Source organism: Anguilla anguilla, chromosome 3 (genome assembly GCF_013347855.1).
Source record: "Anguilla anguilla isolate fAngAng1 chromosome 3, fAngAng1.pri, whole genome shotgun sequence".
Classification (NCBI taxonomy): Eukaryota; Metazoa; Chordata; class Actinopteri; order Anguilliformes; family Anguillidae; genus Anguilla; species Anguilla anguilla.
This window is the reverse complement of record NC_049203.1, coordinates 28,985,381-29,002,937: the sequence shown is the minus strand read 5'-3', so window position 1 is coordinate 29,002,937 and position 17,557 is coordinate 28,985,381. Positions and strand designations below refer to the sequence as shown.

At 35.9% G+C, this 17,557-nt stretch overlaps 2 protein-coding genes across 4 annotated transcripts in view; both read left to right on the top strand.

The window, feature by feature from the left end:
* Window positions 1–266: 266 nt before the first annotated feature.
* On the top strand, window positions 267–9,683 carry LOC118224091 (uncharacterized protein C13orf42). Of its 2 annotated transcripts, XM_035411279.1 has the most exons (4): window positions 267–1,137; window positions 1,430–1,574; window positions 5,437–5,717; window positions 9,446–9,683. In XM_035411279.1, the coding sequence occupies exons 1-3, from the start codon at window positions 730–732 to the stop codon at window positions 5,676–5,678; spliced, it is 795 nt and encodes a 264-aa protein (XP_035267170.1). In that variant the 5' UTR covers window positions 267–729; the 3' UTR covers window positions 5,679–5,717; window positions 9,446–9,683. The 2 variants fall into 2 exon arrangements, with proteins under 2 accessions (XP_035267170.1, XP_035267169.1); XM_035411278.1 differs by lacking the exon at window positions 9,446–9,683 and having other exon boundaries at window positions 5,437–7,160.
* Window positions 9,684–11,557: 1,874 nt separating this feature from the next.
* Window positions 11,558–17,557, top strand: part of gucy1b2 (guanylate cyclase 1, soluble, beta 2) — a 112,756-nt gene continuing 106,756 nt past the window's right edge. For both annotated transcript variants that reach the window (XM_035408230.1, XM_035408231.1), the window contains exons 1-3: window positions 11,558–11,683; window positions 11,986–12,059; window positions 13,623–13,717. In XM_035408230.1, the coding sequence (XP_035264121.1) occupies window positions 11,681–11,683; window positions 11,986–12,059; window positions 13,623–13,717 (172 nt within the window). In that variant the 5' untranslated portion in view covers window positions 11,558–11,680. The remainder of the gene's footprint in view (window positions 11,684–11,985; window positions 12,060–13,622; window positions 13,718–17,557) is intronic.

The following is a 17,557-nucleotide window of genomic DNA, read 5'->3' as shown; positions in this document are numbered from 1 at the left end:
CTTTAAATCTCACAGAATATTTCTGTTTAACATAAAATTGTAAGGCAAAGTGTTTGAGTTATTAGTGTTTGAGTGTTTTTGAAAATGTATTCATAGATAGCTACACAGGCTTATATTTTCAGGCTCAAAAGCATTAATTTATACACATGCAGGTATAATCACTGGGGAAATGCTTTAGTTCAATTATTATAAAAGATACATTAAAATTTGCCTGTGGTGATAATTTCAGTTGCAGATATAGAGCCTGTCTGTCAGCTTTCACGAAAATCGAGCTGATTAAATGCGGAATTATCTACATAAAAAACGATTTTCGCATTGTTGACCATGTTCTGGAATTCGGCCTTGAAAGAGCGACGATGACATCTGAGACATGTCTACTATTCAATAGTAATGACGACGCGACAGATAGGATTTCTGGTCCTTGTTGCCATAGTAAACAATCGGTCAGAAACTAAGCCGAGAGAAGAGGATAAGAAGTTTGAAAATGCTACTGATAAACAACGAACACACGAAGCAACCGCAATAACATTTAAATTCATTCACATGTATCGGCTGGATACGTGCTCTTTCAGTACCATGGACAAGGTCAGTTATACCACAAAAACCGCTGAAACGTGGTAGAAGAAAAACGATACCTTCAGCAAATATAAAAGTTATTATGCTTATTTTAAAGACATATGAATTCGCTGTTGATAATATAATAGATATATTATCACTCCATTCGGAGTTATGTTTAAGAAAATCAATGCTGTTTTCCGTCCGAACAATGGGCAGAGATGTCGGGACGAATACAAGTCAGAGGACTACCACAACGCATGTACAGTGAAGCTAGTGCGAAGTACATCCATGCTTGTTGTGGGCGAAACCCAACAACAAATTTCCGATTCGACGTTAAAACGTAGCAAAAGTTCTGTGGACATAGAATCCGCCACAGCACTTCAGTACTACCACCGACAAGAGGACCGGATTTGGCTATATTCTCAGAATCGCGACTGTCTTCAGTATTTGGAGGATCTGGTGGCTTTACGGAGGCAGTATAAGAATAATGTGAGCCATCTGAACAGCAAAGGTCGGAAAGCAACGATTTCCTCCAAAAAGAAGTTGCCACCCATACCACCCTCTTCTAGGCGTGAGAAGGTATAGTAACTAGGCCTGGGAATCATATGTGCAGATATACTGGGAATACAGTGCATAGCCTGCATAAAAAGAGTAATATTATTCTATCTGTTATGAGTTAATTGCTGCCCATTATCAGATAATATGTCAGTTAGGGCTATCAAATATTTTACCACACAAAATTAACTATACTTACTGGAATTTATATTGCATAGATATGCATGCATAGTCTTGTTTTAATTGATATGAGATATCTGATATTAGATATTCTTTATGGATATTTTTTATTATTGTTTTAATGTTTAACACACAGACATCAAAAACCAAAGCCACGGCACCTCCAATCCCCAATGAAGAGGATACTCTTGAGTTTTTTGATTCTGTCATTGCAAGTTGTGACCTGGAGCCCAAGCGTAAACCTAACTTGGACAATGGACATGCTGACGTAGATTTCATTGGTAAGCGCAAAGTGTCAGTGAGGAGAGGGAGCATCATTTCCACTGAGCATGATGTCAGCTTTTTTCTTTGTTGTGTTTCATTGAACAATACAGCCCCAGTCCCATTTCTAGGAGCACTCAAAATAAACACCAATGTCATGTAAACTAATAATTTTCTCATTAAACCAAAGCTTGTGTTTCACTGCCATTGTGCTTTTTTGCATATAGAAAATTTGGTTTGGGCATATATGCTGTAATTTTAATCTTATAATTAAGTATTGAGCTGTTGGAATTATAATTTTTTAAATGTACCTGTATACTGGCCTGGATTCAATGAACATTGAAACCTTATTTTGATAGAACTCTAATATTATTTGCAAGTATTAGTGCAAGTGTACTTTTTCATTGCTAACACAGATTGCATAGTTTAGCATCTTCTGCATGGTTTTGCAAAGTAAAACTTGTAATTAATGGTAAGTCAGGGTTGGGACATATATTTATGGAATTCATGTCACTTTCATTCAAAGCAAAATAAGTTTTGATAGTTTATACAACACTAAATGGAACGAAGCATAGAAAATTCTATTATAGTATAATGGGTCACACTTTTTAAGTCTATCTCATTACATGGCATATATAATACCTTCATAAACATGAAATAATGGCTTCATTCATACATATGCACATGTTGTGCTTCATAAAGAGGGACATAACTTCTTATACAACATGTTATGCCAAATGTGACATACTAACAATGTCAGCTAGCTAATGGCTAAACGTTATAAAAGGTAACAAAACATGCTTATACAGGATGTAAGGCTAACTTGCATTAATACTTGCAAATAATATTAGAGTTCTATGAAAATAAGGGTTCAATGTTTATTGAATCCAGGCCAGTATACAGGTACATTAAAAAAAAAAAAAAATTAAACAGCATATATGCCCAAACCAAATTTTCTATATACAAAAAGGCGTGTGGAATGGAGTTGAAAAATACAAGCTTTGGTTTAATGAGAAATGATTTGAGTTTACACCACACTACTGTTTATTTTGAGTGTGCCCAGAAATGGGACTTGTGATGCCACTTGATGTCATGAAACAATCCAAATCATCCCATGAGAAGTTCCCTTCACTCCTGTTACAGTCTCACTAAATATCTCTTGTATTAAAAGTATTCCACAAATGATTTCAAAAGCAAACCTCAAAATTATGAATGTTGATGATTTTACTTTAAAGGGTGCACAGCAGGCCACTACATTTAGCATCTATACATGTATCATAAGGCAATAACATTAGGAATACTGAAACTGGTGTTACTTTAAGGGATGTACATTGGAATACTACATGATGCCTCTATGAATGATTTATAAAGAAATACCTCAGAATTAGAACAATGATGCTAAAAAGGATATCATTTTACAAGATGCATGACACATCACAGTACAGTTATATGCTATTAAAGAGAGTAGATAATGTTTCATGAAAGAAAGTACAACATAACATAACACAATGACGAAAACAGGCCATTCAGCCGAACATGGTCACCATTTTATTAACCAAATTGCACCTAGTGCTCTGATTACCTACAGACTAGATGGTATCTAACACCATATCAAGCCTGGTCTTAAAAACCCCCAGAGTTTCTGACTCTACAACATGACCTGGCAGATTGACCACTATCTGTGTGAAAAAATGCTTCCTAATATCTGTGCAGAATTTACCTTTTGTTAATTTACATTTATGTGGTCTCGTTCTACTAACAGAACTCAACCTGATGAATTTCTTGTAGTTCACTTTGTTAGTCCCCATTATGAATTTAAAAGCCTCAATCAAATCACCCTTAAATCTCCTTTTACTAAACTTGAAGAGAGAAAGATTCTTAAGTTGTTCCTCATAGCTTTAATCTTTCATACCTGAAATCAATTTGGTTGCCCTTCCTTGAACCTTTTCCAGAGTCTCTATATCTTTCTTGTAGCATGGTCCCCAGGACTGTACACAATATTCCAAGTGTGGTCTAACAAATGCATTATAAAATAAGTATAACTTCTTTGGATTTATACTCCGATCAGCCACAACATTAAAACCACCTTCATTTTTCTGCTTTTTTCTGATTTAATATTTTGTTTTTTCTGTTTGTAATCAAACAATTCACACGTGGTCAGAGCTTTTATTAAAGGGTATTATAAATGGTTTCACCATATAGTAATTACAGCACTTTTTATACATAGTCCCCCATTTCAGTGTTTTAGACAAATTAACATAATGTCAAATAGAAGAGTCATGTTTTGTATTTGGTTGCATATCCTTTGCATGCCATGACTTCCTGATTTCTGTGACCTACCAACATCATCAGAGTCTGGATCTTATTGTCAGGTTGTCCTACAAGCGATACAAAACTCTTTGCATTTGAATGGATCTCTATGGGAATTGGGGGGTGGGACTAGATTCAGCTGTAAATTATGCTGATACAGTATGGAACACATTTGTTGGCTAAATGGCTTTAAGTCATCTAGGGTCCAAGGTATCAAATGAGCCTCAAACCACCGTGCTGCTGCCAAATATGCAGTAGCTGCTACAAGCATTCTTTTTCTTGATTAATTTTCCTGTTGAACTCAATGGAAAAAATATTCAGGAGAAACAATGCTTGTAGTATCTACTGCATATCTGGCAGCAGCACGGTGTTTTGAGGCTCAAAGCAGAAAAATGCAGGTGGTTTTAATGTTGTGGCTGATCGGTGTATATCCCAGCATCCTGTTGGCTTTTTTTTTTTACTGCTACAGCACAGTGCCTAGAACCTGAAAGGCTTTGATGAACGATTACACCCATGTCTTTTTCAAATTGAACACATTCCAATTTGTTCCTCCCATAAAGTAATCATGCTTTATGTTTTTGTTTCCCAAACGTAAACAAAAACCAGAGTTAATGCCAGAGTTATGTGTAGCATAATTTATTACACTGGTATTAGGGTGGAAAGTCATAGGATGTTGAACAAAAGCATAAGTGATGCAGAGTCAAGGACATAACCTTTGAGTTCAGTTGATGAGCAAGCTCAGACTGAAGGTTCATGTCATCTTGTGAGCCAAAAGTAGGTGAGAGTATTTAAAGGGCATTTTCATTGAGTACTATTAGCTATTGTGTTGCAGCTGCATGCACACATTTAATACAAGAGATATTTACTGCCATTGTAATAGAAGTCAAGGGGACTAACTTCCCTTGGATTGATTTGAATTGTTTCATAACATCAAGTGACATCATGAGTTATCCTAGCATCCTAAGAATGTTTTTGTCACCCTTTATAATGTTTAGCCATTAGCTAGGTGACATTGTTAGTTATATCACATTTGGCATAACATGTTGCAAAAGAAGTTATGTACATTTGGCATAACATGCTGCAAAAGAAGGTAGGTCGCCCTTTATGAAGCATGACATATGCTTATGTATGATTTATGAAGCTATTATGTCATGTTTACGAAGGCATTATATATGCTATGTAAAGCCTTTATGTGATACACTTTGTTGAAAGTGTGACCGTATAAAAATTTCCATCCAGCCATTTTAAAAGTGTTTCTACATAAAGAAAAGATATTGCTAACAACTACAACCTGAAGAAAGCTGATTTGTCTCTATTCATGGTTAGTAGGCTAACCTGAGTGCCCCATATTATTGGTTTAAAATATTTTCCGGTATTGATTGGTCTTTTCTTGCATAGTCCTGTCTGTGGTTCCTGGTGACCAGTACAGTAAATAGGCCAAATTTCTAATTTTTCAAATCAATCTAAATTAGTGCAGGGGTGCCTACAAACTGCTTTGTGTCTCTGACTCAGTCAGAGTTCATTTAACTCTGAACCCTGTGCCATGCTGACTTTCTCTCCTGTATACTTCAGTGGCCACCAGCACCAGTGAGCATGACCTCCACTCCAACTGGGTGCTGCGCAACCCCAGGAGGTTCTCAGTAGATGAGGACAGGCTGAAGAGACCGGAGGCACAAAAGAGTGACAGGGGCAGTGGGAGCAGTTCAGTGGGCAGCAGGAGGCAGCTCCAGCGGAACCCCATCCACCTGCCAAAGGTGGTGGAGAGTGCCTTACAAACCCTGCGTTTTAAACCCAAGCTCAGAAAGAAGGACTAGATCCCTCAGGCCCTGCCCTACTTGACTGTCCTGGGGCAGGTGAGGAAAGGTTGAGGGACTGGACTCTGGACTATGTGTTTTGAGAGAGAGTGCAGCACTGTGTGCATGTCTGTGTTGCCACTAATGTGTGTTGAAATTTGTTAAAGTGAATTCTGTAACATTTATTACAATGAAAATAATAATAAAAGTAATAATTTAATTTGTAAATCACCAACACCTTCACAAAAGCACCTCAAAACAAATGAAAATTATCATTAAAAATATATATATAATTGTTAAATATGAAAATAATGAACAAGGTCATGTTGGAAAATAAGATACTGAAAAAATGAGATTCAATAATTCAACAAGAAATTAGTAGACTGTCTAACCTAAGGTGAAGGCATGAAATCATGCACCTTACACCTGGAATAGTCTCATGAATAAACCACCAAGCTCTTAGTTCAGAAGTATCTATTTCACTCCTATCTCTTACAGTCCTGTATCAAGCTCCCATAGTCGCTCCAGTATTTTTTTTTTTAGTTTGGCAGCTTGGCTTCTTTTGTGCTAAGGACTCACTCAGGTGTTACTATGGAAACTGAAGCAACTGGGGTTACATCAGTTTGAATAATATAAGTGATCTACACAGTAAAATGTCCCATGTTAATTCAACTGTAACAGAGTGCAATATGGACCATATGTACTCTGTAAGAAGTGACTTAACACTAAACATTTTACTGTGTTGTCATCTGACTGGCCTTAGTCTGTTTCCTGATCAAGACCCAAGTGCCCAACTGAACCAGTTCCAGTTTATTGATGTGCTAGTTAGACGGCCCTATTCACAAATTGCTATACAAATACTTTTACTCTCGAGCAATAGCCATTTTACTCGTGCAGAGTCATTTTACAGGGGATTCAGTACAAATGAGATAGTCCTTATCACTGACCCTTGAACTGCAACTGCATTTATTTATTTATTTATTTATTTATTTATTTATTTATTTATTTATTATATTATTGATGACAGCAATGCAATGCCATGCAATCACAAAAGGAAATGATTACAAAAATCATGTAATAATATGTAAACTTTAGTTGTGTTTCAAACTGAAATCAGTTTTTAAAGTAAAAAACTGTGCTTGATCCAGGCATGAGCCGCTGGACCTTTATAGATACAATGCCCTCCAAAATGATTGGAATCCTTCCTAAAGCTATTCAATAAAGGATGTATAAAAGAAATAACATGTAATAAGGTATATTACATTTATTGCACAGAAACTAGCTATATTGCTATATTATTGTACGTACACAAAACAATGGAATATGGTTTCTTTGATACAAATACAATCGTACAGACAACACGTTTTGTGATAGTTACATAAAGGTACAGTCGAGGCCAAAAGTTTACATAGAACTAGACTAAAGACATTCAACTCAATTATTTTTCACAACTCCACACATTTCATGTTACCATACAGTTCCAGTCAATTTGGGTATCTACTTTATTTCCATAAGAGGTAATTTCAAAATAATAGCTATGAGAGATTTATTTCAGCTTTTATGTACTATATCCGATTTTCAGTGGGTCAAAAGTTTGCATACAATTTGTTTGTATTTGGTGGCATTGCCTTTTAATTGCTTAACTTGAATCAAACGCTTAGGATGGCCTTCCACAACTTCTCACAATACTTTCCCAAGTGAAAAAAATAGTATTCTTAAGCGTATTAGAAATATAATTTATGTATACAAAAGCTATTACAAGTATACTTTTACTTTTTGTGCTTAGTTTGAAGTATATTTAACATGTACTTTTAAAAAGTGTACTTCAAAACAGATGCCATTAAGTTCAACTTCATTGTACTAAAAATAAATATATTAATTCTGCAATACTTACAGTGGTATTTCAGTATACTTATAAAAAGTGTACTTTATTGTAAGTGTATTGTAAATTGTACGTAAGTGTACTTTTAAAAAGTATACTAAATTGCAAATACTTAGTGGTAATTTAGTGTACTTATGAAAAGTATACTTGAATTTATTGTCTTTTAATTTATACTTGAATATACTGATTCAAAGTATACATGATTTTTATTTGTACTTCAGTATACTTATTCAAAGTTTACTGGAATTTCTTGTCTTTTCATTTATACTTGAATATACTTAGTCAAAGTATACTTGATTTTTATTTGTACTTCAGTATACTTCTCGAATTTTACTTTATACTTTAATATACTTATTCAAAATATACTTGATATGAATGTCCTTTCATTTGTACTTTAGTATACCTATTCAAAGTATACTTGTATTTCATGTAATTTAATGAGAACTTTAATATACTTTAATATACAAGTCAAAGTATACTTACATTTCAGGTTGTATAAATTGTGATTCCTGTATACAAAGCAATGATCAAATTAATGAATAAAAAACATTTACTTAAACATAGTAGACATGCTTATACTTAAACTGCACTAAAATATATTGTGCTAAAATGTATATCAAAATAATCTGTGTGCATGTACGTAAATTTCTTTCCAGGATGTACTTACTATCATAGTGTAACTTCCTGTGTGACACCAACAACACAATTCCAATCTGCCAAGATTTCTACCTTTCACAATGACCTCCCTCCCTGCATGCAAAGCAGATTTTAACTGTTATGTTGGGACCTGTAAACCAGAATTTGTTGTGTATGATGATTTCATATGTATAAAGCAGCCATACGGATGAAAATGCTTTCAATTAAATACATTTATTACACTTTAAATGCACAAAGATATCATGTTAAACTTACATCACATAATCCTATCAAATAATAGTAGCAGTCACACAATTCATAGTAAATAAGTACACATTCTGCTTAGATTTAATTTAAGTTCAAAAGCATTTAGGCCTCCAACAAACTCATATAAGCTGACCTAGCTAACGATATTTGATTTCTGCATTAATAATGCATTAATAATGCAGAGAGCCTGGAGGGGATTATGCGTTTGGTCGCATGTGTGTGTTTGTGTATCTGTCCGCAGCTAATCTCGCATACTACTGGGCCGATCAGCCTAATACTTGCTGTGCATGTTGGCAACAGGCCAAGGACCTGAATTCTTGAATACTTTACAAATCAGTCAACGACAAATATTTTATTTGAATTAATTTCCATCATTGTCCATTGAAATACATTGACGGCTAACGCCACACTTGTCCTAACCGGCTGGTAGGGGCCGCATCAACAACTGCTTCCGTTTGGAATGAGAGATCAGGGATGTAAAATGTCCATTTCCTCGTTAAAATGCCAACAGAATAATCCGCCAACTAACGGGGTACGTTAATGTTTGAATCTGTGGCAATTATTTTGTTGCCATTTTCACGCTGAAATTGATATTTTACATCGCTGGTCTTTTGTAATTGTTCCCGTCAGGATTGTTCCTGTCCAGATTTGAAACAAAAGTGCCAAAGCGCCAGACTATAACGTCAACATTAGCTCTGTCTAACACATCGTGGCTGATATGAATGACTTTAGCTCACATGTCACCACCTTCAGCGTTACTTCACTGAATCGGCGTTTTTGGAATTTTCAGTGGCACATGGTAAAAACTTGTAATATTGTATTTGGCTGGTTGCATTGATTGTGTAGCCTCTATTGTTGCATCAGCAAAGCTAACATGCCTGGCAGAGATCTGCACTCTATTGAGTGCACTCTTCTAGTTTGAACTGTTTTTACTACCAATGTGTCAAACATTTCATAGTATTTTGAGACTGAAACTCCAATTCTTGTTTTCCTATTTTAATAGACTGTGTCCTAGAACACTTTCCTGGCACTTCCACCCAGGATGTCAGGAACATTCTGAGAAGAAAATGTAACAATGAAAGCTGTGCCAGGAGGCTGAGCCAGGGCGGATCCGAAGCGTCTGCGTAGACAACCAGCACTCAGTATTCTTTTTAAATTTGATTTACGTTATTTATATTTTATATAATATTTTCCTTTTTTTCTTGATTGCATTGATCTGCGTACTTAGGGCCACGTTTTTATTTAGTTTATACCCATCTATGGCGACTTCTGTCGTTTTACTTTACTTTTACTTTATTCAGTTTATTTTTTATTTTTTCAACTGTAGTCCCTAGGTACACGGAAGTGCATGTTAAGGCTGTGTTCTGCAGGTTTGGAAATAAAAGAAAAAAAGATCCTGACAAGTGTCTTCTCTCAGTCGCATGTAAGACAAGTATGCTCTAATTACCATTTAGTGTCAATATGGGAACACTTTAAATGTTAAAGTTCTGTAATAGTATTTTAAAATGACTACAGATATATTTATGTATTATTTTGTGCATATTTTAAATACTTTTCTTTTACACTGATGATACAGTTGTATGGTGTTGAAAGTATATCTGTAGATGTGTTTATAATTCACTGAAGGTATGCACATAATATACTTAAATCTTACAATGAATGCAAAATTATGACAATATAAGTATAGTGAAATTCTGCTTTTTATGTATTACAATACAAAAGAAAAGTACTATTTTTATATATTTAGCATTCAGGTAGAACATTTTTAATACACTTAATTTATACTTACTGATATTTGGGGATGCTCTGAAATATGACAGTACACTTACATTGTTCTATTGACACTAATTTAATATGTTCATATTTACTACTCAGAAATATACATAAGTATGATAGAAGTTGTACCACTTTAACATACTTTAGTATACCTTTAATGTACTTAAAATTGTGATGTAGCACAAATTTAATGTATTAATTGCAATTTAAATACAAATTAAAGTGGGTCAGAAGTACACACTCAAGTATGCTTTAAGTACAATTATACTTTAATATACTTCAAATATAAAAATACGTATACTTCAAATATAATATTTTTATAAGTTCAGTAGTCAAATAGCACATTTATAATACACTTAATTTATACTTATTGCTGCTTGACAATACTCTGAAACGTGACTTGCAATACACTTAGAGTGTGTTAATAACACAAATTTAATATTCTTATGTTTATCACTCAGAAGTGTACTTAAGTATACTATAAGTTGTTCCAATTTAACATACTTTAGTATACTTTAGTGTACTTAAAATTGTGATATAGCGCAAATTTAATGTATTTATTACAACTTAAATACAAATTAAGGTGGGTCAAAAGAGCACACTCAAGTATGCTTGAAGTACATGTATACAGTATACTAAATTAAGTACTTCAGCATGATATTTTTTCACAAAGGTTGCCAAAATTTTGCCTATTCTTCCTGACAAAACTGGTGTAACTCAGTCAGGTTTGTGGGCCTCCTTGCTCGGACAGGCGTTTTCAGTTCAGTCTACACATTTTCTATGGTATTCAGGTCAGGGCTTTGTGATAGCCACTCCCAATACTTTCTCTTTGTTGTCTTTAAGCCATTTTATTACAACTTTAGAGGTATGCTTAGGATTGTGGTCCTGTTGGAAGACCCAGCTGCGACTAAGTTTTAACTTCCTAGCTGATGTCTTGAGGTGTTGCTTCAGTATTTCCAGATAATCCTCCTTCCTCATGATTCCATCTATTTTCTGAAGTGCACCAGTCCCTCTTCCAGCAAAACACCCCCACAACATGATGCTGCCACCCCCATGCTTCATAGTTTGGATGGTGTTCTTTGAGTTTGAATGTCTTTAGCCTAGGTGTATGTAAACTTTTGGCCTTAACTGTATGCATATTTGTGCCCATATGTATGCATGTACCTGTACATCTACGTGTACGTGTCTGTGTGTATGCAGGTTATGCACTCTGATAGGGATGTAGTATGGAGTCTGGCAAAGGAAGGGGTTAATGTATTATCAGGGAGGGATGGGTGGGGCATAGTCCCATGTCTAGAGGAGGACGGCTTGTTGCCTCATAAACAGGGTGAACATTCTGTTCAGAGACCCCTGCAAGATCACAGTTTGCTGTCAGCGGGCTTTGGAATTAACAGGAACAGGAGAAAATGGTTCATTGAGAGAGTGTGATACAGCCAGGAGCTTACATAGCAGAGCTGCAGAGATGGTGAGTCCTTTCCCATCATTTTGCCCTCCTGCAACAGAACTCACAATGTGCACACATCTCTAATGCCTTTTCCATTATATAGAATTTGCCATTGCCATAAAATATATTTCACAGAAATTTACAACTTAAAGGAAGTGAATGAACTAATAATCCATTATTCCCTCCTCCCTTGAACTCAACACTATGTTATGTCAATATGATAATTTTGTGTAATTTGAAGTTAAACGTTCTTTTAACATGACAGGTGTTTTCCTTTCTTCAGCTTGCCACAGTCCTCATTTGTGTGCTATTGGTCTTTGCAGTACGGATTCATTAACACATGCCTGAAGTCGCTGGTCATTCAGAAGTTTGGTGAAGAGACATGGGAAAAACTGAGGTCCGGTTCATTTTATATGCAGACATTATTTACCCCTTCTGTATTGGCCCCTTTTTAACCTGAGCCCAAAAATGACATATACAAATTAAAATGGCAACTATTCTTTGATTACAGGCATAGTACTAATCTCTTCTGAAAGGCAACCTTTGGCAGTTTGTTTTCCAAGTCAGAATTATTCTAAATATTTCTGAAAGAAAGAAGCAGAAGCTCAAACATAGCAGAAATGGAAGGTTTTTCTCACCTAAAATATTTTTTTGAATGGATACAGATGTATATGGGTGTGCCTGGTGGGTGTAGAAACACAATGGAGCCACAACACAACAGCAGAAAAGTCCTGGTTAAAATTTGATGACAATATCACCAAAATTTGCATTCTCCATGGTTTTTTCTAAGCTATGTCTAAGGGTTTCCAAAAAGGCAGTTTGGAGATTCCATTGATTGAGGTGCATTGACTGACGTTTTTGTCAAATACCCCACACCCATCAACATGTCAACATGCCCCACAATTTCACATTCCACATTTATTGTTCACAATCAAGCCTACTCCTTATTTATAAGCATACTGAATAATGATAAATATATTTTGAGAATGTATTTAGATGTTCACCAATATAAAATGGGATCAATTGGGGCATGTTCATTGAACATGCCCTCTGCTGTTGAGTCAGCTGTTTTCACTCAGAAATATTAACTCAAATGAGTGATTAAGACATACAAGCCTTCTGTTTAGACTTTGGTATTTCAAAATAAATATTTTTGTAAAACAACAGTCTGTTTAGCCCTAAAGCCTCCATAACTTTTCTTGTAGGTGTGTAACATTCACAGGGCATGTTATGGTTTACTTACACAGGAGAAATCATGCATGCCTTTTCATGCAAGCCTAACAAACTATACGCTGTTAGAAATGTAATTCCATCGGTCATTGTGTATGTAACGGCAAAACACACAACAATAATTCCTCAGGAGAACTGCTGAGTAAACAATGGACGTTCTATTTATGTTTATCTGAATTAGCATACTTTTGGGACAAAAAATTATGTGGATTTTGTTTGCTGGATCTTTGCTGTGGTAAAGGTACCAACTTACTACTGTACCTACTGTAATTTGTATTGTCTGTGAATTTGTGATTCGTGAGGAAAAAATGTGGAACTGTGGTCACTAAAACACTGGCATCATAAAACATTTTACAGAAAGAACTATGAGTTATAACACTTTCAAACAGTATATCATATGCCTAGATTGGATGAAAATTTCACCATTAAAAAATGGAATGAATGCAAATAAAACCCCCTTCAGCACAAAAATGGGCTTGTGCAACTTAAGGGGTTAATCCACATTTTCGGTTTAGCAACTCACTCAAATCAAATATGTAGCCCAAGGACAGCTGTGAATTGTGAGCTTATGTATGTTCTAGTTACACTTACTGTAAACATCCAAAAGTGTATCATCATGGCAATTCTCACAAAATTTCAAATCAACAGTTCTTCATATTAAGAAATGTTCAAAATCAAAATGGTGAAATTCACAATGAGAGAAATTCCATCAAACCATTTTTCTTCTTAGGACATTGGCGAATGTACAAGACACCTTCATGACCTATGAGATTTATGATGATGTCATCACACTGAAGCTAGTGCAGGAAGCCTGCAAGATGCTAGGTGAGTATCAGATAAATGCTTTTCCTAAAATGCATTATTTTTGTGGAATATCAGAGTGGATCCATGTTTTGGGCCTTAGGGACAAGAGTTCAAATGCCAGGTGAGGTACAATGGTGGCAGTTCAAATACCCTTACTGAATCTAAGCCACAGCCCACTTAACATTTAAAGAAAAAACAAACAACACAGTACATGCCTTATAATACAGTAAAGCTGTGCCTCCTCTATTTCAGTAGGTACATACTCTAAAAGAAAGGAGAAATGTTGTGGCTGACCATAGCAAAGAAGAATAATCAGTGCAACTCTGCAAAAGGTGTTATCACATGAAAACATTGGTTATTTCTGCCCCTGCTGAGCATCAACATTAATCACTGTTGAATAAACATCATTATTAAAACTTTTTGGAACTGCATTTAGTTAATCCTGTCTGAAAGCAACTGGTAAGGAATGCATTTTATTACATTCAGTACAGTACAGCATAATAAACAGTACAGTATTTTTTTAGAAAGGCTCTGTTGTGTATTGTGGATTAGATGTAAGTTGTTTTTAGGCAGCCTGTGAGGACCTGTTTGTGTGGTGAGACAGGAGAGAGGCTTTGGCACTGCAGGTGATAACAGAGTCTCTGCAGATGGGCTGTCTTGTTATTTCTCCTTCTTTTTCACCTTCTCCCTTCCTGTGGGAGTTGTTCAATTATCTCCTGTTGTTCAACTAGCCCTGTGAAGGTGTCACTTTTAGTCCCATCTGCACTGCTACAGCCCCCGCAGACCGGACATCAGCAGCCAGCCTCCTCACTGGCCCATCTGCAGACTGATTTAACAGGCATTCACTTGGGAATGACACCCTCTTATTTCAACATGCAGTCTATCGCTAACAAATATGTATGAATACAAACATGCACACACACGTGAGCTCAATAATATTTGGGACAAATTTTGGTTTTTTGATTTGGCACTGTATTCAACAATTTTATATTTGTGAGCAAGCAGTTCACAAAATAAAACAAAAGAGCACATTCTCAGCTGTTATTTAAGGGTATTTTTATACACTTTGGTTTCACCGAGTAGAAATTACAGTATTTTTTAATATATAGCCCTCCTATTTCAGGACACCATAAATTTTGGGACATAATAATGTTATTTAAATGAGACAGCCATGTTTAGTACTTTGTCAGATATACTTTGTATGCGACTACTGCTTGAAATGTTACAATATCCCATTTTTATCATTGATGTGCCTTTAAGAAATATGACAATATTCAATATTATTGTTTTTTATATTATAGTGGAATGTTATCATGTGTGGCCGGGTGGCAGCATTGATCTCAAATTTCAGTAGCCTTAGCGCTGTTTCCTTTAGTTTGTTGCAGTAGGATCAACAGCAAACAATGATTCAGACCAGAAGCTTAAGTTAAATAAGGCATTTTTTAAATTTAAAACAACAATCTGCCTAAATAATGACCTTTAAATGAACTTAAATAGCCTAAATAAAAACCTAAATAACTGCCTTGATTTTCTGTAATTTCATCTTGTTTCATTTCCTCACCAGGAAAACAAGCATTTTAACCCTCTTTGATTTTAGGTTACTACAAAAACCCTGAAAAGCAAGGTGAAAAAAACTTGTACATATGAGATAAACTTTGTTTTTAGGTGACTTTTGAAGCTTTTTTGTTTACCTTGCCACACAAAGTCGCACATACAACGTGCTGGCAATGGAGCAGGATGTCCATAGCCTAAAATAAATTCATGAAAAGAACACAAATTGGCTTCTTTTGCAGAAAACGTCATTAGGCTATGACTATCATGAGATCTAGTTAGTGTGAGAATAAGAATGGTATGAAGCGGATGACACAAAGGCCACTGAAGGTTTGACCCAAAGACTATAAAATTAAAATTAAAGACCGGCATTAATAAAAGTTTTTCCTAACCTTTTAATACAATATATAATTATGACTGGGCGTTTGTTACAGGAAATATTGAAGTCACAGAGTAGTCATGGTAAAGTTGTTCAAAATCATGGAAAAGTGAAAAAAGAGGAAGAAATCACAGAGTTAAAAAACATTTATTTATTAAATTATTAACAGTAGTGGGAAAGGATTGAAATAGCATGCACACTGTAGCAACTGTAAAAACCCAGTAAGCACACATGGTCACCACAATGTTTGCAGGATGTAATCATATTCATTGGTTTGACATAATATTTAGAGCATTTGCTCACTGGCCATTCTATACATCCCTGCTGTTCAGAGGCTCAGAGTTTAGATTGTTTGCTTGCTGCCGCTGTGAATACATTTCTATCATTGTCAGGTTGCCAAATAAATCAGTGAAGCAACAGCCTATGAGAAATTGTGTTGGTAGATTATAAGTTTAATTCAAGTGTTTTACCAAAGTTACTTTGAATCCTTTGGGGATTTTGCATCGTCAGCACCATGGATGGCATTCTGCTATGTGCTAATACCAGCCTGCTTTGAAAAATCTTATAAGAACAAAATCCAAGCTTGGTATTGAGTGCATTTTATTTTAAAATACCTATTTGAAGACTGAATAAAAATAGATTTTTTTTCCAATACACCCTGTCTGTGATAAGCCCTGGTTATGTTAGAGTTCTGTTATGGTGGATTTTACAAACTGTTAATTCCATCCCCCATTACAGTAAAATTCAGTGACAACAGGTGCTCCATCAAAGATCCCAGCAAACTTAGCAATATACAACATGGTGTACCTAAACCAACTTTACACAGATGAAAACAGACACATGGTAACACATGTTTCAGTAATGCAATTTGAGAATGGTTTTGTTAAATTAAAGACAAAACAGCATGCTTTTCTTTCTGTGATGGACTGAATTAAGCAATTAAATGCACCAGCTTATCAATGTATTTTACTTGTAGGCTATTTGTTCAAAGGAGCCAATAACTGCTCACTGATTGTTTTTTTAAACTTCAAGCACTGTTTCAATTTCAATAGATCCTACTGCTGCGCATGAGATCTAATAATAATTTAATCCAGAAATGATTTTTTTTAAACTGTGATTTCTTCAGCTTTTTTCAGTTTTCTGTGATTTTCAACAACTTTGCCATGCGAGCTTTGCAACTTCAGCCAATATTTCCCCTGATAAACACCCAGCCTTAATTATACAGGTATATTATAAATTAAGGTTAATTAAGGAACAATTTTATTCATGCTAGTCTTAAATTTCGGTCAAACCTTAAATGGCCTTTGTGTCATGTTCTCCATATCATTCCTATTCTCACACTAATTAGATCTGATGATAGGCATACCCAAATGTACCCCTTTGCGCAGATGCCAAGTGTTCTGGCTGAGTGAATGCTGGCGCTGCTAGCTGCCGCTGCTGTCGGGCTCTTGTACCTGTCTGCCTGTCTACCTTGGATCCTACCCAGCCGCTCTCACATTCGCCTGTTCACTCTATCTCTGTTCGCTGATCACTGGCCTTCACCATGCTGTCGAGCAAGGCCACTGCTGCCGGCTTCCCTTGCCTGCCGCCCGTCCTCTGGTATCCAATTCTGTGGTTGCTGTCTGGCTGGTTCCGATCGCGGGTTGACTACTGCTGCAGCTACTATCACCTGGTCTGAATGTACCTGTCCGTGTCCCCGACTGACACTTTTAACTGACACTTGCCTAGTCTCCTGCAACCTTTTTGGCCTCGCTTGATGTGCTAGCTACTGCTATCTCGTTGAGTTTGTGGACCACCAGCACTCAGCTCGGTGAGTAAAGTTCTCCGCTTTCCTACTGTCATTGCTTGCTGGTTGGGCGTAGTGATAGGTTGGAGTTGTTCTGTCTCAGTGCTTTTCGGGGAGCTCGGTATGCGTTCTGTTCCGAAGCTCT